General features: G+C 40.7%; 1 protein-coding gene across 1 annotated transcript in view; it reads left to right on the forward strand.

Moving 5' to 3' along the window:
* The first annotated feature begins 7,426 nt into the window (after positions 1-7,426).
* Positions 7,427-27,433, forward strand: part of AHR (aryl hydrocarbon receptor) — a 128,315-nt gene continuing 108,308 nt past the window's right edge. Inside the window, exons 1-2 of the mRNA XM_032801421.2 lie at positions 7,427-7,976; positions 18,283-18,470. Coding sequence (XP_032657312.1) covers positions 7,921-7,976; positions 18,283-18,470 — 244 coding nt within the window. The 5' untranslated portion in view covers positions 7,427-7,920. The remainder of the gene's footprint in view (positions 7,977-18,282; positions 18,471-27,433) is intronic.

Consider the following 27,433-nt stretch of genomic DNA (forward strand, 5'->3'; position numbering starts at 1 on the left):
TGGGACCAGAAGAATATTTTGTATAGTGAGCAGAATTTTTAAATAACTTCTCACTGTATTAGACCTATTGGCTGATTAGGAGCCAGAGAACTGGAATGCAATAGAAGGAGTGTGTGATTCCTTTTTTAGCTTCTTAATAACCAGTGTGGGAAATCAGGAGCATAGTTTGTGATTGACTGGGTGAGTCTAACTTCACTGTTAACCACCACTTTTGGGAGAATCTGCTCTCCCTTTTTCAGCCTGCCCTGACCTTGGCATTTTCAGTGAAGGCTATCCCAGGCACCCCGGATCACAGTACTCACCATCCATGCTGGAGAGTCTCTCTATTGTACAAGGTACAAAAATACCCCACCCCAAAAAGCTTACTATCTAAAAAGTATCTTCTCTTCTGGATTCCCACTTATCATCTTCAAAAGTTCCAGTCACATGTGCCTTTAAATGAAATAGTAGTTCAGACTTGACTCCATGGTGACTCTGATACCTAAGAATTGTTTTTTCTGTTCCAAAGCAGGCTGTTTCCTCAATTCATCTTCTTCAAGTCACTCTTTCTTGGCACTCCTTTCAGATATGTAACACACTGAGTACACGTACCATATTCTAAAATACCAATGTTTGTAACTGTTTAGTTGGGTTTTAGGGCTGGTCCTTATGGATTACATCTTTATATCTATACAGTATGCAGTGTTGTAGCCATGCTTTCCCCGGGATATTAGAGAGACAAGGTAGGTGAGGTAATATCTTTTACTGGACCATCTTCTGTTGGTGAGAGAGACAAGCTTTCAAGCTTACTATCTAAAGCTTGTTTCTCTCATCAACAGAAGTTGGTCCAATTGGAGATATTACCTGATCTGCCTTGTGTCTCTATGTGTATATTGTCATTTTCCCCATATTCTCACTTTGAATATTTACTCGTTTGGCTTCATATGAAGTCCAGTGGAAAACAGACAATGTTTGTCATTCATACATTACCTGCAGTTTGTGATACTTCAATTAACAAAATTTTACTGTAATGGTAATCATGGGCAGGTTAAAATTCATGAACCTATCGCTGTAATTAGTTAAATTAGCTCAGGTTTGTTGTTACAGAAATGAAACACCAGCATATTAACTACGTTGTCATTTCCAATTTAGATAATTCTTTTTATATAATTAATCTTGCTGTGTGTTATACCCTTGCCTCTTAATGAGAGCAGAAAGGAAACTGCAGCCCACTAGTTGGACATCATAAATGTAAGCTTGTGTTAAGCTCTCTAAGACACATTTTGTTAAAGTTAGAAGCCTACTCGGCAAGAAAGACATTTTAGTGAAAGTAATTCAATTTGAAAGCACATGGAAAAAATAATTGCCTATACTGTATCTTGTTTTACAGGTTTTTGGTACAGCAGTGCCTGAATCATATGTTGCTCATTATTTGTTGATAGGCCTAATGATTTTACTGTTGTGATCAAAACTTCTGGTTTCCACACAAAATTAAGGCAGTTGTCTTCCTCCTAGTGAGGATTCTTCAGTCCCCTTGTTCAGGAGTCCTCAGGACAAATCTGTCTTCCTCCTCTTCTGAGCTGAGTTGCTCACTTTTAAAGTTCCTCTCCAATTGGCGCATGCTCTGCACATCTGCAAGGATGAGGTTATGTGGGCTCAGTATTTAATTCCTTCTGGACTACTGAAAGGTTTATACATCCCATCGCACTCTCACATCCTCTAACCCCATATGTCTCCTCTCCACAAGTATACTACTTAGGGCTTGTGTTCACTACTGGGGAGATCCACGCTGCTGCATTTGATGCAGCAGGAGTTGATTTAGTGGGTCTAGTGAAGACCCACTAAATTGACAGCAGAGCGCTCTCCGGTCGATCTCCATACTCCAGCTCTCCGTCTCCTGTCAACACAGTGCAGTGAAGACACCGGAGTAAGTCGACCTAAGCTACATTGATTCCAGAAACGTTATTCGTGTAGCTGGAATAGTGTAATTTAGGTCAATTTACTGCGATGGTGAAGACAAGCCCTTAGTTTTGAAGACAACAGACATTATTTTAAATATTGGCAAATGGGAACAGCAGTGAAGGTCGGAGGGTGGGGGGGGAAGAGTAAGCTGCTTTTCTCCTGTGCCCACAGAAGTGTGATTGTCTTAAAAATTGGTGATTATATAACTTAATTGACTTTTTTGTATTTTGCAATCTAATAACTATTATAAGAGATTCTATAAGGGAAATAGTCATAGAGCAACCCAGTACAGTGTAGTAGGCACAACATCAGTAAACTTGTTTGTTCCTTCACTTGGAGAAATTTTTCTACCTTTAGATACACATCTTTTTCCTTTTTAATTTTTAAAAAAGGGGGGGGGACAGACGGTTCTTTCCACATCCCAGATGCCTCAATAAGCTTAGAGCTTCTGGGCCAGGCTCTCAGTTACATTAAGGGCCTTTTACAGCGTTTGGAAGCATAAAAGGAACTAAAAGTGATTGTAACTGGCCCTTGAGAATTCTCCTTGCACAAAGGACCTCCCAGGCTAGTGCAGAAGTGGCATAAAGGTTCTGGCCTGGCCCTGCTCCCAGCCCATATCCCTGCTCCTTGAGTTGAGTGAGTGTCACGAAAGTGACCAGAGCACACTGCACTGTAAAAACTCTCTGTTTCTCAGGTTTCATGGAGAATAGAATATAAGTCAGATCTGTCCCAAGAGAGCCCCAGCATACAGGGAGCACAAAGGTGGCTTAAATTTACCACATCTCTCCCCTACCCCTTTCCTATGTGCCTAGTTCTCCCCACCATGGCTGAGATTAATTTCTGTAGGTTGCGTGATGCTAGATGGCAGAAACAGAGATTTGAATGTGGCTTAAATAAGTAGGACAAGGGTTACAGATGAGTCAGTTGCAGGTTTGAGCAACATGGAGAATGGTGGTGATACTGACGGTGACAGAGAACGCACAGTAGGCAGGGTTTATGAGGGATGATTAGGAGTTTGACTTCCGACATTTTAAGCTTAAATTGATGATGAAACATCCAGGCAATGATAGAGACAAGCTGAAATGCCAGATTGGATGAAAGAGGCAGGAGTATGCCGGTGGATTTGAGAGTTGTCTACAAGGAGATGGCAGCTAATACTATATGAGTACATGAGATCATCCAAAAAGAAACAAAAATGAAGAATGATAAAAGTAGAGGTGCAGGGCAGAGCTCTGTGATATCGTTACAAACAGTGGGTGAGGAGGATTCACTCAAAGAGATGATGAAGGAACAGTCAGATGCAGAAGAACCAGGAGAAAACAGAAATGCAGACGACTAGGGTGGAGGATGACAAGGACAGGGTGACTGACGGTGTCAAAGGTAGCAAAGAGGTCAAGAAGGGCATGGATAGAGTACAGACTTTGGAACCCAGCTGTGAAGAGGCTGTTAGAGACTTTGGTGAAAGCAGTGTAAATGGAGTGGGTGTTGAAAATGGACAGGAAGAGATCAAGGGAAGAGTTGCAAGAAGAGAGTTCAAGGCAATGATTGGATTGTAACCAGGGCTTAGCATTGCAGAGGAGAATGAAAACGAACTGGCAGTTTGAGAGGTAAGTGCGGTCAAGGAATTTGTGGATGGGGGAGATCACAGCTTGCTTGTATTTAGAGGGGAAGGAGTTAGATGATAATGAAAGGTTAAGGATGGAGGAGGCTGTAAGGGGGATATGGGAATTTAGCAGGCTGAAAGGAATGGGGAGCTCATGATAGATGGAGGGTTTAAAGGACAACAACGGGTAAGAAATCTCAGTTTTGGTCACAGAGGTGAAAGAGGAAAGGGTCTAAGAGGTGGGGATGTGGAAAGAAAGAGATTATAGTGCATCATATTGATCTTTTCATTGAAAAATCTTGGGAAGATCTTGTGCGGAGAGAGACATGGGTGAATGAGTCTGAAGAGGGAGTAGAAGGTGGTAAATAGAAAACAGCTATCATGGACATGGCAGTCAATTTGAGCAGAGAAACAGATCTGTTTGGCCAGGAATTTGACAAAACTACTGGACAAGAGAACAAACTTATGCTCAGGAAACACTTTTTCTTCTGTTATACTTCACTTAAAGTAAGTTTCTGCAAACTTTATTTGCCAAATATATAATTTTCTAAATGTAATTTTAAAACTTACTTTGGAATTTGCTGCCTCTTTTTCATTTTACTTTAGCAGTCAAATCAATATAGTGGCTTCACTATATTTTGCCTCAGACAAAGAATGGAGAGGTAAAACAACTGAGCCACCAAACAAGACTGATAATAGCCTGATGTGTTTTGTGCTATTTAGATGGCCATTTCCTCAATACAAGGACTATATCTTCTCTGTTTTGTACAGGACTGAGCATACTGTCCATACTGAATAAATATTGTACCGACAATCAGCTACAGGGAAGCTGCAGGATTACTGAAGCATAACTGTACAGTTTTGCAGCTATGGAATTCCATGCATTGTTTGGTTCTGGCTATCTGATTAGCATAATCATTGTATCGTTATCTCTCAGTAAGTACACAGCACATTAATTGATGTAATTAGCTATAATACAGGTATCAGCAAATCCAAACAGGATTTGCATAATGTTGTATTGTTTTTAATAACCATTGAGTGAATATGCAGATGTTACTGGCTATTTTTGCCCCTTACATACTGGCTGTCTCCTGCAGTTAGATTTAAGCCATTTAGCCAGCACCAAAGCCATTGCCTCAGCTTCTCACTCCTTGCAGCTGAAGTAGAGAACTCCAAAGTGAACAGTGCTGGGGAAACCCAAAGGCAAAGAGAATTTCCCCCCAAACTCCTGAAAGGAAAAATGTGTTTCTCTTTGACTCATTTCCCTCCTTGGGGTCCAGTCATGCTTCCACTGAAACTAATGAGAAATGTACAGGAGATTTCAGTGGAAGCAGGACTGGATTCTTCTCTCTCACTACAGGTCAGCAGGGCTCTTGTTTCAGCAAACACTTGTATATATTTTGTTTTGTTTTACATTGGGAGATTCCTGTCTCTGCCTCAGAGTTCTGACACAAACTGTATTGTTACCTGGGGAGAGAAGAACCTTGTTGGCCGAGTCCTCTAATTTGTCTAGGTCCCTCTATATCCTATCCCTACCCTCCAGCGTATCTACCACTCCTCCCAGTTTAGTGTTATCTGCAAACTTGCTGAGGGTGCAGTCCACGCCTTCCTCCAGATCACTAAGGAAGATATTGAACAAAACTGGACTCAGGATTGACCCTTGGGGCATTCCGATTGATATTGGCTGCCAAGTAAACTTGGAGCCATTGATCACTAACCATTGAGTCTGAGGGGAGGGACAGCTCAGTGGTTTGAGCATTAGCCTACTAAAGTCAGGATTGTGAGTTCAATCCTTGAAGGGATCATTTAGGGAATTGGAGTAAAAATCTGTCTGGGTATTGGTCCTGCCTTGAACAGGGGGTTGGACTAGATGACCTCCTGAGGCCCCTTCCAACCCTGATATTCTATGAGCCTGTGACAATCCAGCCAGCTTTCTATTCACCTTATAGTCTATTCATCCAGCCCCTACTTTTTTAACTTGCCAGCAAGAATACTGTGGGAGACCATATCAAAAACTTTGCAAAAGTCAAGGAATAACACATCCACTGCTTTCCCCTCATTCAGAGCCAATTATCTCATCATAGAAGGCAATGAGGTTAGTCAGGCATGACTTGCCCTTGGTGAATCCATGGTGACTGTTCCTGATCACTTTCCTCTCCAAGTGCTTCAGAATTGATTCCTTGAGGACCTGCTCCATGATTTTTCCAGGGACTGAGGTGAGGCTGACTAGCCTGTAGTTCCCCAGATCCTCCTTCTTTCCTTTTTTAGCCTTTTTCCAGTCATCTGGGACCTCCCCTGATCACTATGAGTTTTCAAAGATAACAGCCAATGGCTCTACAATCACATCCGCCAAGTGCTTTAGCACCCTTGGATGCTCATTTGGCCCCATGGACTTGTGCTCATCCAGCTTTTCTAAATAGCCCTGAACCACTTCTTTCTCCACAGAGGGCTGATCACCTCCTCCCCATGCATATTTGACAAAATGCAAAGAAGGTGAATGTGAGATTTCTAAAGACAGATACAGCACTTGACCCAAGGTTTAAGAATTTGAAGTGGCTTCCAAAATCTGAGAGGGATGACGTGTGCAACATGCTGTTAGAAGTCCTAAAAGAGCAACACTCCAATGCAGAAATTACAGAACCTCAACCACCAAAGAAGAAAAACAAGCTTCTGTTGGTGACATCTAATTCAGATGAGGAAAATTAATGTGCATCAGTCTGCATTGCTTTGGCACATTATCGAACAGACCTGTCATCCGCATGGAAGCATGTCCTCTGGAATGGTGGTTGAAACATGAAAGGGCATACGAATGTTTAGCATGTTTGGCACAAAAGTACCTTCCATGCTGGCTACAAAAGTGCCATGGAAATGCCTGCTCATTTTCAGATGACACTGTAAATAAGAACCCGGCAGCATTATCTCCCATAAATGTAAACAAACATAATTGTCTTAGTGATTGGTTGAAGAAGTAGGACTGAGTGGCCTTTTAGGCTCTAAAGTTTTACATTGTTTTGTTTTTGAGTGCAGTTATGTAAAAATAATACTGCAACTTACAAATGTAGAATTATTTTCAGGATAAAGAGATTGCAATACAGTACTTGTATGAGGTGAATTAAAAAAGACTAATTCTTTTGTTTATCATTTAAAGGGCAAATACTTGTAATAAAACTAGTATAAAGTGAGCCCTAAACACTTTGTATTCCATGTTACAATTGAAATCAACATATTTAAAAATGTAAAAAAATTCAAAATATGCAAATAAATGTTATTCCATTATTAACAATGCAACCAAAATGGCAATTATTTTTTTAATCTCACAGTTAATCATGATTATTTTTTTTGTTTAACAGCCCTACGCAAAATACATGGTAATTCTGCCTGAACAGCTGGACTTAGCAGCACTTTAGCAGCCTGTGTCGCTTGTAATTTTTTTTTCCCCTTTAAAAAGTAGACGGATAATGGCTTCCCCCCGTAACCACAGTCTGGACTCTTATCTTTCAGAATTTCATAGGTGCAATCACGGGGCAGGGCTACACGAGTCCCCCACCCCGGCCCAGTGCAGGTCCAGGCCTCACCTGCACCCTGCTCCTTCCCCCCTGCGGCGTCTCACACCCGCTACCCCAGCTGTGGGCGGCCCCTGAGTTAATGTAGGCACGGAGAGGCGATGGGGGTGCACAGCTCTCCCCTTACACACAAGCAGGGCCGGTGCCGTCTGGCCGGGAAATTTCCTTGGTGTTGTCACTGACGGCGGGAGCGATTTTGTTGGGCGTCGGGTGAGCGTCTATCACCTCCCGCGTCTCGGCGGACCTGACCCTCCTGCGTATCTGGGGCTCCCGGCTGGGCTCAGCAGGCGCTGTCCTGGGGCCTCTCGCCGGGCGTGACCTACCCAACATGGCGGCGCACACCGCCCCCTCACGTAGGCAGCCGCCGGAGCCTCCCTCGCGGGGCGGGGAGAGCAGGGGCAGGCCGCCTCTGTGACCGCGGCGGCAGCGGTGAAAGGTGACAGACGTTTGCCCGGCCCGCGGCGGCCGCACTGGGACAGAGGAATCTTAGCACTCGCCCGCTGCGGCAGCAGCCTCGGGGTGTGCTGGCTCGGCCCCCACCTTCCCGGGCAGGAGAAGCCGCCGCTGCTGGGAGCCGGGCAGCGGGAGCTGGAAAGCCCCGGCCGCCCCCGCCCCTATCTCCAGGGGCGCAGCGGGGGTGGTGGGTGTCGCCGGCGCTGATCACCTGGGCTCCCCGCCCTCCCTCGGCCCGGGGAGTAGCGCTCGGCGCGCCGCAGACGGGCAGGGCCGGACAGCTTAGGGCTGCGGCGCCAAGCGGGCTCGCTGGGGACTCGCGGCGGCGGCGGGACGGGGAGCCGCGGCGGCAGCAGCAGGATGAACCCCAGTGTCACCTACGCCAGTCGCAAGCGGCGGAAGCCCGTGCAGAAAATGTAAGAGATGAGCTGGGGCGCGGGGGGGAGCTGCCGGGCCGGCTTAGCCCCGCAAAGACCAGAAGCGATCAGCGGCTCAGCCAAACCTGCCCCTGGCCGCGCTTTGCGCCCCCCCCGCCTCCTCTCTCCCTAGTCCCAGCGTCCGCTCTGCAGCGGCTCCCCGCTTCCCCAGCCCCCGGCGCTGCTTCCCGTCGTAGCCCCCAGCCTCCCCACAGCCCTGGGGCTCTGCGCTTCGCTCCTCGTGGGCCTTGTGTGTCTGGGGCGCTAGTTGGGTTTTGCCTGGGGACGCAGCCCCAGAGGCAGGGGGCATCCGGGGGCTGTTTGCTGCAATGTCTGGGGCCCTTTCGCGGGGACTTTTCTTCTCTGTCGGGGGCTTTGGGTTGGGACCCCTGGCAGCAGTACTGGGCGTGCGCGTAACTTATGGGGATCCAAGAGGTCCCTTTTCAGACTCTCTTCTCTTCGCCTTCCCTCCCACCCTCCTCCCCTAGCATCAGGGAAGTCTGTAGTTAGCTCTGTTCGGAGTCCTGTTGTGAACAGGCACCGATGACCCAGTTGTATAAGGATGGTGATTAAAAGGCAGAATGAGGGCCGGAAGGAAGGAAGAAGAAATGACTTTAAGCTTTAGTGTGGCCGGGTTACCTGATCTAGGCGAGGAGGCATTTAAGCTGGCAGTTGCCTAGCGATGGCTACAGAGCCCCCACCAGCTAAAATAGTTGTTAGAAGTAGTTACATGACAGATGTAGCTTTTTTAAATGTCTTATTGGTCGCAGTGCAAAGATCGAGTAGTTTCTTAACAGTGCAGTACTTAGCTGTGCTGCTTAGAACGTGTGGCATGTGTATGTGCAGAAAAGCGCACGGCTGCCCCGGTCGTCCCCATTTGGATGGGTTTGTAGCTTACCATTCACTCCCTGCAGTAGAGTATTTCACAGCCGGTACTGTGATTTTTAACTAATAAATCACATTTTATTATTTCAACTCTGTATGAAGTCTTGCACAAAAGATCCTGGACCCCTCCCCCCCCATGTAATATTCCTGAATGTGGATGTGTCTGACAGGGCGCCTGGGACATTTCAACAAAGGGCATGACAGTAGGTGTTACCCTGTTTGGGAATATTTAAAAAAACCAATTTCCTTAATATTTTTATTCTGCCAAAAGATTGATTATATTTTATGGTACCTATTCATTTAGCTCCAAACAAACATAAATCAGAAATTACTACCATCTCTTAAAAAGAAAAAAATTACCTCTTGATGGGCCTAATCCTGAAAACCCTTAGTTATATGAGTAAAGCTAATTATATCCCCTAAATATAGATAGGATTGGGCCCAAGGTTGTACCTGCTTCACTAAAAGATTACTTTAATCTGAAATGACTTTCAGCCTAGAGGAAATCGTTAACTTTTACATTTATCTGTTATAAAAGTAGTTAATATATGCATTGTTACGTAAGTAGTCTGATTAATTGCTTTTTCCCCCCCGGCAGCTTATTTCTTATTGACTCAGGGCCAAAACAAAATTTTGATTCTCTTTTTTAATTGCACTTGTTTTCAATTAGCATTACTGAAAAAAACTGTACAAAAAGTAAAATCATACACTAAATTTAAGAGTTGTTCCTTGTAACATACTAGTAAAAGAGAAAAACGTTTTGGGACACTGTGGGTAAGCAAGTTCCTTTATATCATTCAGCTCCCTGTTTTGGATCAGTTAATTGAGTGCATATTCAATCACAGCTGTTGCTGTTAAAATATTTGTACAAATGGATATTTTGCTTTAAATGAAATTTTACTATGTTTGTGGATTGAATAAATCAGTGAAAAGCAATATATATGATGATTTCTACCAATACTCTGCAGAAGCTGCAGTAAATGTGAATATAACTTAATGTAAATGTGTCTAGCCTCTTCTATGCTAAAACATAGAAGTGTTAAAACAATTCAACAATATAAATCTGTTTTAGAAAGAAATAGTTGCCCTATTTCAAGATATACAAGTATATAGGAAATGCTTATTTTTCTACAGTTATACGCAAGCGCAAATAACTTCCCCACTCTGTTTACATACTTTCTTAGACTAATCCTTTAAAGTACACAAAAATCTTAATTTAAGGAACTGTTGTATAGCTATTCACTCTTTCTGATTAGAGTAGTCTTAATGCTTTGTTTCCTAATAAATTCTGGTCAGATCTGAAAACTGTTTCTATTTTTGTACCACTGTATAAAAATGTCTGACTCTCAAGCAGCTTAGTCTTTCATATTCTTTATTTTAATTTGCCACACTTACCTTATTTTAATCTGAGTGTATTCTTTTATTATGTATATCAACATATGGGTGGAAACTAAATTTAATATTGGTCTTGAGGTGTCCTTGTCATAAAAGAACTTCTCTTTTTAGGACTGAAAGTGAAAAATAAACCTTTCTTAATTTAAGGTAAATATTTTTATGTTTAATCTAGCCGTAATTTGGGCTTTACCTATAACAGGTTTTTAAAAAAAAACTCCTACTAATCATATTATTTGCTATCCTGTGGGATTGACAAATAATTTGCGCAAGATTAATTTCTATTTGTTCAGTGTACCATACTTATTTCCCTCTTTATGCTTAATTTTACATTCATTTTGCATTTATTCTCCGATAGCAGTCTTGGGAGACACATTATCGGCAGGCCTGAGGGTTCTATTTTGCCCAGTTAAAAACTGATTATAGTTCATACTCTTGGCCAAAAAGAGAGAGAATCCTAGAGGAGCAGTAGATTATCAGATCTCACTTTTAAAGAGGTTATGAAGCTTGTTCATAATTGTAAAAAGATCTAACTTCCCTCTGATTCTCCTCAAATTAATATATAGGACACTTGTGAGATAACTGCCTTGAAGTTAGCTTTCTTCCAGGCAAATTTAAAACCTCTTGAAAAAATAGTTTAAAATAGAAGAGTTGACATACTATTACATGTAGTGAGGTAATGTAACTTGTTTTTACATTCCTTTCATATAAGGAAGAGATTAAATTTTTGTTGATTTGTGTATTTGTGCTTCACTTGCCATATCCAAAATTCTGAGTGGAGAATGAGTGATGTATTGTCTGTAATACAGACAACCCATTTGTGTGAACAACTTTTTTCTCATCTATATAATGTAATGATCACAAGAAAGTCTAAATGGGGGAAAAAACTTAGATTTTTATATGGAAAATAACTAATTGAAAATCATGGTAGTAATTTGAAGCCAGTTCAGAAAAAAACACTCCTGTTATCTACAGTATATAGGACAGAACCCCAAAGGAAATCTTGGGCTATTACCCTGACAGTACAAAGTATTGGAATATAATCCTTTCTGTAGAGAGCTACTATCACTGTAATATGTATAAAAGGAAAATATACTGATTACATTTTTGTAGAAATACAATAGCTAGTTTAAATGTAGGAATATCCGTGTCTTTTGTTAAAGAAGAAAAATGCATGGTAAATAAAGTGAGATTTCACCACCTACACCGAACCAAATCTTGCTATGTATTGCAGAACATGCACTTTCTTGGAGCCTTTTCTACTTTTATTTTTGTTTTCTTCCATATAATTCTTTCTATTTTATTGATTGAATGATGTGGACTCCCCCCTGTGGTCATTTTCCTATGGGTGTTAACAAAAGTTTATTGAAGCTTGTATCTTTTAAAAAATTTTCATATGTTAAATTCAGATTCTCAAGTTTCCTGGGTTTTTATTAATCACTGGAATATCCATTAATATATAACAAGCCATGAAGTTCATTTAATGTCAAACAGGATGGAATGCAAGATCCACATAAATCAGATTTGTTGTAAATAGATTATGTACTTTTAATCCCCTTCCCCTAGTGTTATGAATTTCTATTTTTTTAATTCTTATGATGTCTTTAGAGAAAAATATTTTATATTTAATATACTTTAACTTTTGTTGTTGCAATAAAATACACAAACACTAAGTGGGAAAATGGTAGCCGGGGGGGCAGGCGCATATATACACAAACTAGAATGCCAGTTAAAACTAATTGCATGTTTCTTAGATAATGAAAAACGAACAAGAAATATGAGTGATTGGCTTTGTCCAATGCTTACTTACATGGATTCTCTATGTACAACGTACCTGAAAAATGTTTGCTTTATTTGGTTGTCTGGATGACCCATCAGGCTAGGATTAATATATATAGTGGTTCAAGAGGCAGCAAAGAGATGATTTCCCTGTCATTGCTTTTTCTTCATCTGTAGATAGGTGTTCACTTTCCAGGCTCTTTCTAGTACCTTTCATTATCTCTAATTGCACTTAATACAAACAGTTAGTATGCAGCAGGTGTGGCCAAACTTACTGGCCCTCTATGTATGTCAGTCTTCAGAAGTTTGAGAGCCAGAGCATGTCTGCTGGGAGCCTGGAGTTTCAGTCCCACTCCTGCTGAAGCCCCGAGCCCCAGCAGGTGTGCCCTCATGGGGCTGAAGCCCCGAAACCCTCCTCCCTGCTGGACAGAAGCCTCCACTCCCACCACCCCGCTGCAAGGCAGAGGTCCTGGGCTCTTCCCTCCACCCCCCCAGTCTGGCAGGTGGAGAATGGGGGGTAGAGGGGGCTTGCAAACAGCACTTTAATGGTGAAAGAGCCACATGTGGCTCGCGAACCACAGTTTGGCCACCCCGTATATACGGCCTTCCTTTTTAGAAACAGTGCACATTCATTTATAGTTTCGGTACTGTAGATGAATGGTTTGTAGCAGATAGCATTTTAAGATGCTTCATATTTTTAATTTCAGATTTATTATGTACTCTGCTTCTTTCAGAGAGACATTAAAAAGAACATGTAAATAGCATATTAAGAAAATCTTACGCTGTATTTAGAAAACAGTCTTGGGAAGCAAAGACAATTCTTTTCTCTGTGCACAACCATGGTATATGATTTTAAAAGCTATATATTACAATCTGTTGGATTTGGCACAAAACTTCCATTGTCAGTACTCTAGTAGTCTGTCCTCTTGCGCTCTCTGTTGCAGGCAGTCTTTAAATCAAAATGAACTGTTAAGATGAAGCCAACAGAGTGGGTGGGTGTTGATACATACTCCCTAGTGGAGGACAAAAGGTTACAGCAGTGTTTCTCAAACTATTGTATTGGTAACCCCTTTCACACAGCAAGCCTTTGAGTGCGACCCTCCCCCCTTATATATTAAAAACACTTCAAAATATTTTCAACACTATTATAAATGTTGGAAGTGAAGTGGGGTTTGGGGGTGGAGGCTGACAGTTCATGATCCCCTACATAATAACCTTGTGACCCGCTGAGGGGTCATGACCATCAGTTTTAGAACCCCTGGGTTACATAGTCCCATCACACCATTGACAGAAGAGTTAGAACAGCCTGGTCCTTTAAAGCTGCTTGGAAGCTCATTGGTTCTGTCACCCCTGAGGGCAAACCACGAAACAAGTTTGCTGCACCAGTGAGAAAGATGTGCCCCAACTTCAAATCAAGGCTGTCAACAGTCTACAGAGAGAATACCCATCCCATCATCCTTTACTCCTACCTCGCACATCAGAACCAGAGTGTAATGTTAATGTTAAATATGGTGGTAGGGAGAATGAAAGATGTAAATCATGCTTAGAGTTTTTAGTTCCTCTCGGCGGAGTGGTATTGTTTGAGAGTGGTGAACATGTATCACTTTTGGTAATAGACAGATGTGGTGTGAATAACAATTTTAGGGGGGAAAAACATGTCTTTGCATATGTGGTTGAGATTATAGGGAGACATCCTATTTTAATTTAGAAGGGCTTTTTTGTTTTATTTAAATACGGATTTTTTCGATGACCATGGATTTTATGTCCATTTCAATGCCGTTTCCTTAAAATGTATGTTGCTTTGTTCATTTCTAAAATAAAATGGTGTGTATGTACATAATGCATTTCTCTCACATCCTGAATTGTCTGAACTAAATAATAATTCACAAAAATAACACCCACATTTTTGTAACATTAAGGATGGGTTGAAAAACATCTGCAGCACATACTACCCCAAGGATTAAGACTGTCAGCTATGTGACAGATGCCTGTGCTGCCAGTCTCCTCAAAGGCCCTCTGTTTTTTAGAGGAGTAAAACAGTTATGTATTATATTCAGGGATCCCATTTTCCATAATAACAAAACAAAATTGTCCGATTAAAAATCCATGGTTTTTTGCTATTTAAAATGAAACACTGAACGTTAGGCTCCGTAGCCACAACATACATAAGTATCTGAACACAATGTTTTATTGATACACAGTGGAAACCCAGTTATTCGAGCCTCCATTATTCAGCTCTCCAACCCCGGGCTAACAGCAGCAGGGACTCCAGTAGTCAGCCCTGGGCAGTTGCGGCTCCGAGTCCTCCCCGCCCCTCATAAAATAAGGGATAGAAAGCTCTTTGCCAATTTTGATTATTCGATCTGGCCTCGGTCCCAATTAGAACGAATAAACTGGGTTCCACTGTAAATTTAAAGTGCATTCAGAAATAGAGCACAAGAGAGGGAGGTTGTGAGCATTGAATAAGTGACAATGGTACTTTTAGTAAAATGTAGTTAATGGTTATGTTTTTATTTTTTCACAAAATGAAGAAGTAAAAATTCTCTGTAAAAATGCAATTTCTGTGTTTTTTTTCTGTGTCAAATAGATTTTTAGGATCCCTGCTAATATTCACTTATCTTTAGGTGCTCAGCAACTGATTTTATTGAAAACTGTATTTTAATTTACTTTTATTTTTAAGTCAGGAATGTGTATATTGGAACCTGCTTTGGCCTCATGGTATGAATTAAGGCTACAGCCCTTTGGTTTTAGCGTGTGTGTGTGCACACACGCACAATCAAAACTCACACATAGTAAGGTATGTGATTAAAGACTATGCGGCATAGAAGAACGGGGGAAATAGTTAAAATAATACTTTTGACAACTGTTTTTATTTTGACGTTCTATGACCGCACTTGTCTCTCTCAGGTATTGAAATATTGAAAGGTTTCAGTTCAGCTGTAATAGATATTAACTAAACAGGGAACTCTGGCCATTCGGGTTTATTCAGATCTCTCACAGCTGTACCTAAGCAGTAAAGCAGCAGGACTGGAAGGGAATTCTACTGTTAAAGCAGTTTTAACAATCTTAAAATCTGCCCCCACTTTCTGGACTGTTTTTGCAAAAAGAACATATACAAGGATTAATCTTGACATAACATTCAGTTTCCTTCAGGGATAACTTGCTGTAATACATAGAGGGTGCAGCACTCTATCGAAACGAAGGGTTCGCAAACTTCATTGCACCATGACCTCCTTCTGACAATGCAAAATACTACATGACTTCAGGAGGGGGGACTGAAGCCTGACCCCACCTGAGCCATGCTGTGGTGCTGCCCCAGGTGGGGGGGCTAAAGCTGACAAAGCCCTGTTTACACCAATATTTTTTTTTCCACACCCCTGAACAACAGAAGTTTTACTGACAAAAGTCCAGTGTAGACAAAGCATGACTACCAAGAATCGGAGGCTACAAACTATTCCACAGGAATAGCAGACCTGGTTGACTGACTTAAAAGTGTATGAGTGGGGTAACTCAATCATTGCAGGTACAGCAGGACTATACTTCAAGCAATAGGTTTTTTAATCTGGCTCTGTATTAACTGACAGTAATGCATGTTAACAACTCTCACTCAGTAACTTAGTGTTACTAATAGGGATTGTTAAGGAAACGTTGGGTGACTTTTTAGCCCGTTGTCTGGCCAATATTGAAATCCAAGCTTTTTGTTGTGTAGTCTGTTTTTTTTGTTTTTTAAAAGAATTATGCAAGTTGACATGATTTGGGTACACGAATGCTTCCGTAGAATAAGTAAACATTATTTGGTTCCTTTTGTCTGAACAAAAGCTTTACAGAATTACTTTTAAATTAATATTATCTGGGGTTGTGGTGAGCTGCAGGTAGCCTGACATCACATGGCATTAGAGAGATCTCAGGCTCAGAGTGACCCTCAGAAAGCCAGGGCTCATGATTGAGGTAGTTCTAATACTGCCCTTAACCAGATACTTATTTCACTGTGTATTTTAATTGATGACACACTCATACGTGATGTGCAGTTTTTCCTTTGGCTAAGTCTCTATTTAATAGACATAATTTTCATAACCCTTTTTATTTTTCCATCACTTCCTTCTTGCCCGTTTCTGTACCATTAACCTCCATCAGAGCAATGGGGAAGCAGACCCTTTATTTCTGCAACAAACTTAGCTTTAATGGTAGTGAAGTGTAATAGTGGTTGTTATTCCTGGGGCTTTCGAGTGTGTTGTGATTGGGGCTACAGTACCGAATGTTGACATTACAAACTCTGAGTAAGAAAAGGGGGGGTGTATACACTCCTTCAGCGTATAACGGTAACACATCATTTTTATAGTAAGAGTGAACAGTTGAGACAAATTTAAGTTTTCTCCAATCAAGAGGTAGTGGACAAGTGACACTGGTGTAAGAAGACATGGTCCTTTAAAAGTAGATTTGGAAGGTTTAGATTTAGATTAATAAATATTGACAATTTTATGACTCCCCCACCTCTCATAGACTCATAGGTCAGAAGGGACCAATATGATCATCTAGTCTGACCTCCTGCACAAGGCAGGCCACAAAACCCTACCCATACACATTTATAACAACCCCTAACCATGACTGAGTTATTGAAATCCTCAAAATTGTGATTTGAAGACCTCAAGCTGCAGAGAATCCACCAGCAAGCGACCCATGCCCCACGCTACAGAGGAAGGCGAAAAACCTCCAGGGCCTCTGCCAATCCGCCCTGGAGGAAAATTCCTTCCCGACCCCAAATATGGCGATCAGCTAAACCCTGAAAAAAAACCCACCCTCCTCCAGTGGCTAACTTAGTAATTGGAACTGGAAGAAAGATAAGTCTAAAAACACATGATGTATTTCACTATTTGATATCAATTCTGTCTCATACATTTAACTGGAAGTTATGAAATTTTTACAATACAAATCATGTTTTCAGAATGGTATCTAAATTTCATTACAGGAGGTTTTTGAAATTTCTAGCCAGTACAGAATATTAATTTAATTGAATGCAATACTTGGAAATAAATACTGCCAAGACTACTTAGACTGCATGAAGCACATAGGCATGAGCAGAGTTTGCAAACAGCATGTCACACACAACCAATATTTGTGTAAAGGTAATCTAAGCAGTAGCAAACTGACTTCACAAACTTATTACACAAGAAGGAATCAATGATTGATCCCTCTGTAATTAGAAAACTTTATTTTAAGCATACATGGCATGTGAGCAAAGCTAATCTGTTGGAAGACTTAGAATTTATTTCTTTCTAACAATCAGATATAATTTCATATAATATAAATGTCCCCTATTCACAACCTTGTGTGTAGGAAATTTTGGAGTGAGCACTGGGAATTTAAGGTGGGTGTTAATGGAAACTAGAAGCAAGATTACATAAACACCATAATATAATTCATAAAAGAACACTGTTGCTTTGTTTTGGATGGTTTATTTCACCAATTTGTCATGCCATACTTACTGTAAATGTTGTAATTAGTTAAGAGTTAAAAAGTATTTTAGTGCTCAGTATGTTGTCAACTGTAAGTGGATTTAATAAGTTGATTTACATATTCCCACCCCCAAAATCTCATTACAAGCATTCATAGTGACTCCGTTCTCAGGAACTCCCCAGCATATTTTCACCTGTCTCTCTCCCAGATTTGAAGATATCTGGGCCAGGGGGCATCTTGATGTTTGTGTCTTGTATACTTTGCTGGTATCCAGCAAGTTGTTAGAACTCTTGCAGTTTTAAGCAGAAAATAAAACACTGTATAAAAATTAAGCATACATTGAGATGTTGCACTAAAAGTGAACAAGTGTAGATGTCAGAGTACATTTTTACACCAAGTATTAATAAATATACATTAACACTAGTAATTTAGTATAATATAAAGTATTTGGCACATTCTGAGTGACATTTGAGTTTTTTTCTGAACAATAGAACTGATTATTATTAAGTATCTCTCAACTTTCAAACACTTTTAACTGCTGTGCGAACAGGACTCTTAAATGCCCACCTGATGTTTGTTTTTCCAAACTTCAATCTAACTTAATTTTTGCTGGGGAATGTGCAAGTCATTTTGGGGAAGCATAATACATGTTAAAATGTAAAAGATTTATGGTAGTGGGCATCAGCTTAATGGCAGAGCTTTGCTACCTTTCTGTTTTAAAAAAAAAATAATTAAGGCAATGTGATGAGTTTGAGGAAAAAATACGCATTTATACTGTGTTTTGTCTTTGTCACAGAGTAAAGCCACCCCCATCTGAAGGAGCCAAGTCCAATCCATCCAAGAGACACAGAGACAGATTGAATGCAGAGTTAGATCGCTTGGCTAGCCTCTTGCCTTTCCCACAAGATGTTATCGCCAAACTGGATAAGCTGTCTGTGCTTAGGCTTAGCGTGAGTTACCTGAGAACCAAAAGCTTCTTTGATGGTAAGAGATTAGGATTAAATTTTTCTTGGATTGCTTTTAAAATACTGTTTGGCGCTGTATGTTACTTTCACCTGTTTTAGTATTTAAAATTGTTGAATGTATCTATACTTTAATGACATGTCAAGTTGTGTAGTGAGGTAATTGTGTAACTGTACAAAATCAGATGTTTTCTTAAAAACCAAATGTATCTATTTACATTTCACTTAACTATCCATCTTGCATTTGGAAACAATATCACCTTTTAATAAGTTTTCCAGACCTTTTCCTCAAACTTGCAAAGGTTTTGAGGAGATGAGATAAAATTGTTGAACTTAACACTTTTTCAGACGGATTTCCCATCAATTGGATGTTTTCCTTGATGCTGCAAAGATAAGTTTGTTATGAATAAAATGAACGAACACCTCCAACCCCATCACATAATTGGTTTATTATCTAATGTGCTTGAGGAAGCCAATTTCTGAAACTAATGGAGGCAGATTCTCTCCTGTGCTCAAGCTGTGCTTGGCAAAGGAAAATGGAAGGGGGGTGGGGAACATAAGGAACCAGTTACGGTTCCCTAGTTCTGTGGGCTGGTCTGCATTGACCCTGGTTCTGGTTTGAGTTATAGCATTCTTGGAGCTATTCTGTTTTGTGCCAACAACATACGATTCCCCACACCAGCTGAGAATTGGTGGAATGAAGCTCTGTGCCGCCCCTTCATTCCCTGGCCTGCCCCCTTGGCTGAAATGGAGTGGCTGGCTTAACACCAGCTGAGAGCTTCTCCTACTGTGGAAATTATCTGACCAGTTGTGGCCAGAATCTGGCTCTCTTGTGGCAGTGCAAAAGAACCATGCCCACAAAAAAAATGGTTGATTGTTATATCACTTGCTGTGATACTGTTGAAGTTCTAATTGCATGGATAATCAAAGTTTATCATCCATATTCATATAGGAATTGAGCTTAAAATGACGCTAATCTTTTAGTTGAAAGCCTTTTCAGCAAAATTGTGTGACATCTTTTTAACGTCCTGTCTTTAACACCGCACTGCAAGTGTAATGTGGTCTAATATGATTGTTCACTATCTTTGATAGTCATGCTACTGAGGTCTGTCTTTCAAATAGTTTTGCCTGTTTCTTTTCTCCAAAGTACTTTCTCTAGATCAGTAGTTCCCAAACACACTCTTTGAATAACCTCATTTTCAGTTGTATTATTTTCTGTAACCCCAGACAGCACTGAGGACACCATTTTCAAACGGCATCCTCCTTGCAGTGAGACCTTGCACGCCCTGTACACCTAAGATCGCACTGCATGAAGACTGCCGTTTTGCTTTACAAAATGGTGTCTTCCTCACAGCATTACCTTGCACACACAGTGTGTGCGAGATCACACTGCATGGAGGGTTCCATTTTGTTGAGCAAAATAGCATCCTCCACGTGGCATGTCTTTGCATGTATTTTGTAAAATGCTGTTCTCCATGCACTCGGGATTGCTGCCGCCTTATCTGCTAATGAAGCAACCTCACTTGGGGTCGTGACACACAGTTTGGGAACCACTGCTCTAGGTTGTCTTGACTGGTTGTTAGCAGGCCCACATATAGTGTGTGTGTATATTATTGTTAACTAATCCTGGTAAATTTTCCAAAGTCTCTTTTCAAAAAAGTTGAGCTTTTTTGTCTTTCTCTGAGTAAACAGTCGATGCAGTGCTTTTTGTGGTAAACCAGGATAGTACAGCATATGACATTTTGTTCAACACTACAGCTTGTCAAAAAGTTTGGTGGAACAATTTCTTCTCATATCACAGGGTGACTAGCCCCTTTAAGGGGAAATAGTGTCAACCCACCTGTGTTAAGATTAGTTCAGCTTTCCAGGTAGGCATGAATGAGGTCATGTAGTTAACTTAGGTGAGGGCATGGGAACAGACAAACTCCAGAAGGAGTCTTTGGGGAAGGGAGCTCAAGTGGAAGCTGATAGCACTCCAGCTAGGAGGCCCAAGCACAACAGAAACCTGAAAAGCTATAGCTGGCTCGAGGAGGCAGCTGCAGGTGTTTGCTGCAGGGAATGAGACTGACTAGTGCAGAGTAAAGGAAGTTGGATTGGGTCCTGGAAGACCAAACTCCTGACTCAGAAGAAGACACACTGAACTGAGAGACAGACTGAATTGAACCCAACATGGTGAAGAAGGGCTGGGGACTCCTGATTCAAGGAGGACACTGAACTGGGGTGGGGGCCTAGAGGGCCACTGTTTTAGGACTAAATAAATTAGACCCCAGAAGGAATGTGTGTGTTTACCTTTGGATTGTGATCATGAGTTTTTGAGGAGCCCTGTGAGAAAAGGGAAACTGAGACATTATAACAACGAGGAGTCCGGTGGCATCTTAAAGACTAACAAAAGTATTTGGGCATAAGATTTTTGCAGGAAAAAAACCCACTTCTTCAGACCATGCTTCTGAAGAATTTGGATTTTTACCCATGAAAGCTTATGCCCAAATACATTTGTTAGTCTTTCAGGTACCACCAGACTCCTTGTTAGTCTGTGTCCTCAAAAACAACATGGCTACCTCTCTGATACTTAAGGCATTATTTCATCCTTGGCCATGACAGAGTGATTGGGAGTAGCCGGCCTGTGATCTATCAGAAAATACTGTTTAGGTGAAATCAAGATCTCATAGGACATGCCAATTTTCATTGAAATTTTACACCAGTTTTTTTAAATACTTCATTTTGATAAGATAGAAATGCTTTGCTTAAGACTAAACAGATTAATAAAACACATGCACCTTTACATATACTACTAAGTATGAAAACTACAAGACTTTTACATATGAAGGACAATTTTTTAACCAGTGTATTTTGGGAAACTCTCACGGGAGAGTGCATCAGCTACTTTGTTAGAAGCTCCTGAAATATGTTGAATTCAATCAAATTTGGAGAACTAAACTCAAAAAGTTCTTTTTCCTTTGCTGTTGATCACTTAGTGCAGCATGTCATGTAGCTGGACCGTCCCAACAATGGCTAGCTTTTCCAGGCGTTAACATGGGCATCTTTTCCTGACTACCATTACTTCCTCTCAGACGTTCTTGCTGAGAACGACAGATGGAATTGTGATCCGGTCTTCCTGCATGAACTTCAACACGCTAGTGCATCGTTTTTAGTATGGTTTGTCAAGTCGGGCCTTTAGCACAGATCAATCGTGGCTTTTAAGTTGTTAACCTCTGAACTCTCAGTCTTACTTGCATTGCTGTCTTTTGTTTGTAATGTCAGTCAGATGGGCAGATCATAGCGTAGGTCGTTATCATTTCCTGTCAGTACGCCGCGCAATCCTAACGAGGCATTAAAACTGTTCTTTACTTTGGGACATACCACATGATAGATCACTTAGCCTGAGGGTATTTTCCTGACACTCGGCACTTTCCAGTAAGTCACTCTGTTTTGCTATTTACTTTTGCCTTACAGTTATCTACCGCCGATACGCTCAAAGACCTTTTCCAGGTTTGTAGTTCGGCCAGCGTCGTCTGACAAAAGCACCATCACGATAGGCAGCACCATAATACCATCTGCAGCGTAACCTACTACAGCTCTGAATTGACGGTGCTCATTTATGCTGCGAAGACACTTAATTCTACCACATGTATGTAGAATCTGACTCTTGAGCGTTCCTCTAGCCGTACTGCCATTACCTTGTTAAGTCTTATTAGAGTGAACTGGCACTTCCAACTTTCCAATAGCTATTGTGCGTGATTAATGTTTTGATACGTATACCGATTTAGACTTCTTAGTCCCAGCAAAAGCGTATTTCTCCATTGTTTGTACAGATACATGGAGTCCAATTGCTGTTACTTTGCGTATTATACCCATCTGTATCTGTTTCGATCTCTTTCTCTACTAGCAGCTTTGTGAGGAAGACACCCGTAAAGATCGTTGCTGCTAATTGTGAGCTTACCTGTGTCAATGATGTTTGCCTGTTCGGCCATCCTGTTTCTATTGCAAGTCTATGTTCCGTCAGAGTTCCAGGTGTGGAGAGTTAACCTTCCCCTCCACGCCCGTCACTTTTTCCTTTAGTCCTTCGCACTCGGTCATTCCTCCCTGCTGAACTGAGAACACTGAGCTCGGAATAAAAGATTGAGATTAAAGATCACTTAGCTTTTGGAAATTGAGAAATGCTATGAGGTAATGTTACATCATCCCAGCGCCTTTGCCATGAATGCCCTTCCCAATGTCTTCCATTCAGGAGACTGTTGCGCCTGAATCAGACACCTGCGTCTGCCAGTGAAGAACTTCTCGGAGTATTTTTATCATCACAGCACTTTGCTCCTTCTGAGTTTCCTTAGGTTTTATCTAGCAAGTGCTAAGAGTGTCGGAGGTGTTTTTTCAGGATTACTTAGCAAAGTCAGCAATGTATAGCTTGACGGGAGGGGTACCATCACCGCATTCGTTGCTTCACACACTTAATGGCCTAAAACTGAGGCCATACACAATACAAAGGAGTGAAAAACCTTATCAATAAAAAAAAACAAAAAAAACACTCTAATACAAAAAAACAACAAATAAAAATAAAAAAAAATAAAAAAAAATTAAATAGCAAAAAAAAAATAAAACAAATAACAAATCTAAAAAAAAAAAAAAAAAAAAAAAAAACAAAAAGAAAAAAAAAAAAAAAAAAAAAAAAATAAAAAAAAAAAAAAAAAAAACAAAAAAAAAAAATTGTCTAAAAAAAAAATATGGCTGATACCCCTGTAAGCAAGAGATCTGCGTGCACTAGTTCCATATGGAGAGTCATTCACAAATTACTATCATAGCCCCAAGTCCATAAACCTTTCGACCAGGCCAAGTTGATGGTCCGGTCGGCGTGCACCAAGTGAATATCCCATTGAGTTTTCCGTCTCTTTATCTTGTCATAGTCCAGAAAATCTAGTCCATGACATCTCATAAAGATTATCGAGGCCAACCTACCTGCAAAGAAATGTCGCTAGGGCTGCACGCTTTAGCTGTGTTGTCCAGTCGAGTATATTCAGGCCATCGGTAGCAGCAATCACCATTAGCATAAGTTATACTTTTCTCTGGAGGCTTGTTTTTGGACACCAAAATATCCTACTCGCATAATGGACCTCTTGATGAAGTGGCTTGGCGAGATGGCTCCTTTTAAGGTATATTCCCCTCTGTTGACAACTCAAGCAAACCGGACCAATTAAGGCAAACGTCTTGCCCATCTCATCCCATGTGAATGACTCCAACACTGTACTTTTCTGTCACCCTCATGGCCACTCGGTTGAATCATGGCAAGTTAGAGCATCTCCTGTAATTTATTGGAACCACCAACCGTTTGCGGCTGCCATCTTCATGTTCAACCAAAACTTCCTGTAATTAAATGATCCTCTGTTTCATATATAACTGGATCTTTATAGAAAGCTGAGACGCAATAGATGAAGCCGCTCCGTAGCCTCACACCAGCTTTCGAGTAATATTGCTTCTGCACAATCTCGAACTTATCATTCCACTTGAGACTGACACCATTCCTACGACTGTGGATTGGGTGAGTCCCTTGGAAAGCGATGTACGTAATGGAATTTCCATTAGCCGGTGAAACCCGCTGTCCACTGGTTGCACCAGTTATTATCGGCTCTAGGCTAAGAGCCACTCTTCGAAAATGATGTTCAGTTGTCTCCGCATTCAAGCCCAAGCCCCTCTGGCATAATAAACGGATTGAAATTGATTGCAACAAATCACATCAGCTGCTCGTGTAAGCTTTGCATTCCAGCTTCAAAGCCTGGATGAAAGTCCTCTGGCTTTCCATCATATAACTGGCCATCGAGGAATAACAACACTCACAATCAACGTCTGAGGAGCTCTATAGAGTACACGACACTTCTAGGATGCTCAGAACATGGTACTATCGAAGAATAAGCCTGTATATAGGCTCGCGTCATAAAAATTCAAATATCTTGGCACACACTTACAACACTGATAATGACCACAGATCTCTCCCACATAAACATGATGAAAATATTGTCATCAGACAACTAGCAAAAATCAAAATAAATATCTAATGATCCGCCTCAACAAACTATAAATAGAAGAAAAGTATAGCGATATAGAGCAAACAATTAAATATCAGTAAGAAATGAAGGTTATGTCTGTCTTTGCCTTTGGGTTTAGATGATCACAGGATTGGTGGATACTACACTTTTAGCCGTGTCTCTCATGCGAGGTACTTCTTTCGCCATCATTGTTCCCGTGCCTTCAGGGTTTGAAGTTTGGCTGGATCTTTGGGTGATTGGTTTTGCTGCCCGGTGGGTTCTTTTTGCTGCCTTATATGTCCAGTATTGTACCTTTATATATTTCCAGTTAACGAATCACTGGTTCGAGGTGTACTGGAGACTGGTGGTGAATAAGGTTCGTGCTTCTTGGTTGTAGTGGGTTTGGGTTGCCTTGTTGTAGGTTTTGTCGTTGTTCCCTGGGTTTTCATTCCCCTCTTCAAAGCTTTCTGCTTCTTGCACTTCCTCCATTTGCCCAATTCCTCCCCCGCTCGGGACATTTTGTTTTCCATGTATGTAGTGTTTGTCCTCAGGACACATCAAACTTCATTTGTATGGATCATCTCATGATGAACATTGTCCTGAATCAGACTTATAATTTCTTCAATATTGGCGTGTTTGGAATGACCCATTGTCCACTTTTGGGTTGATAACTCGATGGATATCAAGGTTATCCCTTCTGTATCTGCTTAATCGTTTGAAACAGTTTATAATCGTTCATTTTTCTTTGCGCCTATTCACCGCACCTCTTCTATAGGTCCACGAGTGTGACCTCATCGTACACGACTTTCTTAGCATTCCTGTCACTACCTCTCCAATACTATTAACTACTCTTCTAAGAGGCCTCTTATATCATCTGCTGGTAGTTGAATTCTTTGCTGTAGAGCTTTGCAAGTTTAAGATTGTTGTGTATTCATTTGCTTTAACGTCCTTGTTCTTAATTCCAGGCCTGTCCTGTGGCTCCTCTGTTTTCCTCTTCATTTTGTGGGTTGTCTCTTTGCTGCTGTTTCTTTTGAGGCTTCTCTTGGCTCTGATTTCTTTGTGGCTTCTCTTTATCAGCTCTCTCTGTTGCTCTCTTACTCTTTCCTCTACCTTTTTTTATTCTAGTTCTTAGGTAGTTTCATTCTTCGTTGTGCTTGCATTTCTATTTTGTGCTGCTCCAGTCTTTCTCTCCTGTTTCAGTGTCTTGTATCATGCTTTTTTTTCTTGTTGTGCCTTGGTGTTATTTGTCTGAACTGTCTGACTCTCTCTTTGATCTGGAGTAGCCTGGCAACTCCTCTTTGTTAACGTCTCTTCTACTAACCTTTGCATGCAACTTAACTTAGAAAATCAGTTATTTATGTGTGTGTTTTTGGTTACTTGTTTCATATCTGGATTCATGTTAACACAGACCTGAATCTCACTTATCTCCTTTCTTAAAACTGCAAACCACCAAAGCAGCAGTAAAAAACATTTATCTTGGCTACTTGTAAACCAAACTTCTCTCTGCTAAACACCTACGCAATTGTTCCTATGCTCTGATCTTATCCATACCGTTCCACCTGGTTGTTCCTATAGCTCCCTTAATTCTAATTGGAAGCTCATGACCCCTCTAGCCTTAAGTATCACTCGCTTGCTCACGCAGCCAGAATCCAGTGTTTGGCTACTTGGTTTCCCAACCTCAATTCCTGGACCCAAAGAACCCAATCCTTGGATTCTCAAACTACGGAAAAAAAAATCCATTTCCCTCCTGCTATTAACTTCTCCAGATTTCCCCTCTTGCGTTTTCATACTAGAATTTCTCCTGCTTCAATCTTTGAAACACAAAACAGAGGCAACGTTCTTCCCTCCCAGTTCCCTGAAAAACGTTTAATCCTGGCACAGAATTCCTATCCCCTTCCTACTAGAATAAGAAAAACAACAGCTTTTTAAAAGATAACTTTAATTAAAAAATGAAGACAAAATTAATTCTGCATAGTAACCATACGCATTACTTAAAGAAAAATATGATAAACAGATTTATTCAAATAAGAAACAATTTAACCTTCAGCAAACTACACAATGTAATACAACAAACATAAAACCTCTGTTTTTGTATCTTTTTTATAAATTTAAACTGAATTAGAGATCGCCATGAAATAGAAATGCCTCCCATAGCGAGACCCTGACAACACTCAGAACTCTCACACAAATTCCTTCTGATTTGAGAATCGTTTATCTGATTCCCTATTCCTGGTGTTCTGTTCTTTTGCTTATCCCTCAGGTCTGAAAGTATCATTCAATTTTGCTATCTATCTAGACACTAGACTACTTTCTTATCTGCATATCTTCTCTCCTTCTTGCCATATGAGGTATTGTTGAGAATAATTCCATACTCTTCATACATACGCTGTTTCGCATAAATATATCTTCTTGAACATCACACAATATCATATGAAATTTTTCTCACCGTTTTTATAAACTGTCTTTATATGATATAAAATGCATTTTATACTTTTGTTGTAATTATAAATATATAGCTCTACCATTATTCATTCTTTCAAAATCTAGTTCTCCACACTTTTTTTTCTCTAAATTTTCCTATTTTGTTATTCCTTAGACATATTGGACATAAACCAAAATTCATTTCCATTACAGTTTTTGCATTTCAGCTGCTCAGTACTATTATAGTTTTCACTTCAAGATATGTTTCCAGTTATTCTGATCTTTAAAGACTCTGTCTTTCCAAGATCCCTCTGATTTATAGTATGCCTCAAAAGCCTATATTCAGCTACTTTTGTCTATATTTTGTGTTGACTGCTTGGATGAAGATAGTTCCTCATTGAAGTAGATCAATAAGTGCCGGGGCTAGCTAAATGCCCCGTCCTGCCGACGGCATGACAACGACTATGAGAGCATCACGCGCCACTCTCTCATCTTGGCGTGTTCCACTCGATGCAAAAAGTTTTGGCATACATGATAGTAATAGTGACTT

The sequence above is a fragment of the Chelonoidis abingdonii genome, chromosome 2 (genome assembly GCF_003597395.2).
Source record: "Chelonoidis abingdonii isolate Lonesome George chromosome 2, CheloAbing_2.0, whole genome shotgun sequence".
NCBI classification, from domain to species: domain Eukaryota; kingdom Metazoa; phylum Chordata; order Testudines; family Testudinidae; genus Chelonoidis; species Chelonoidis abingdonii.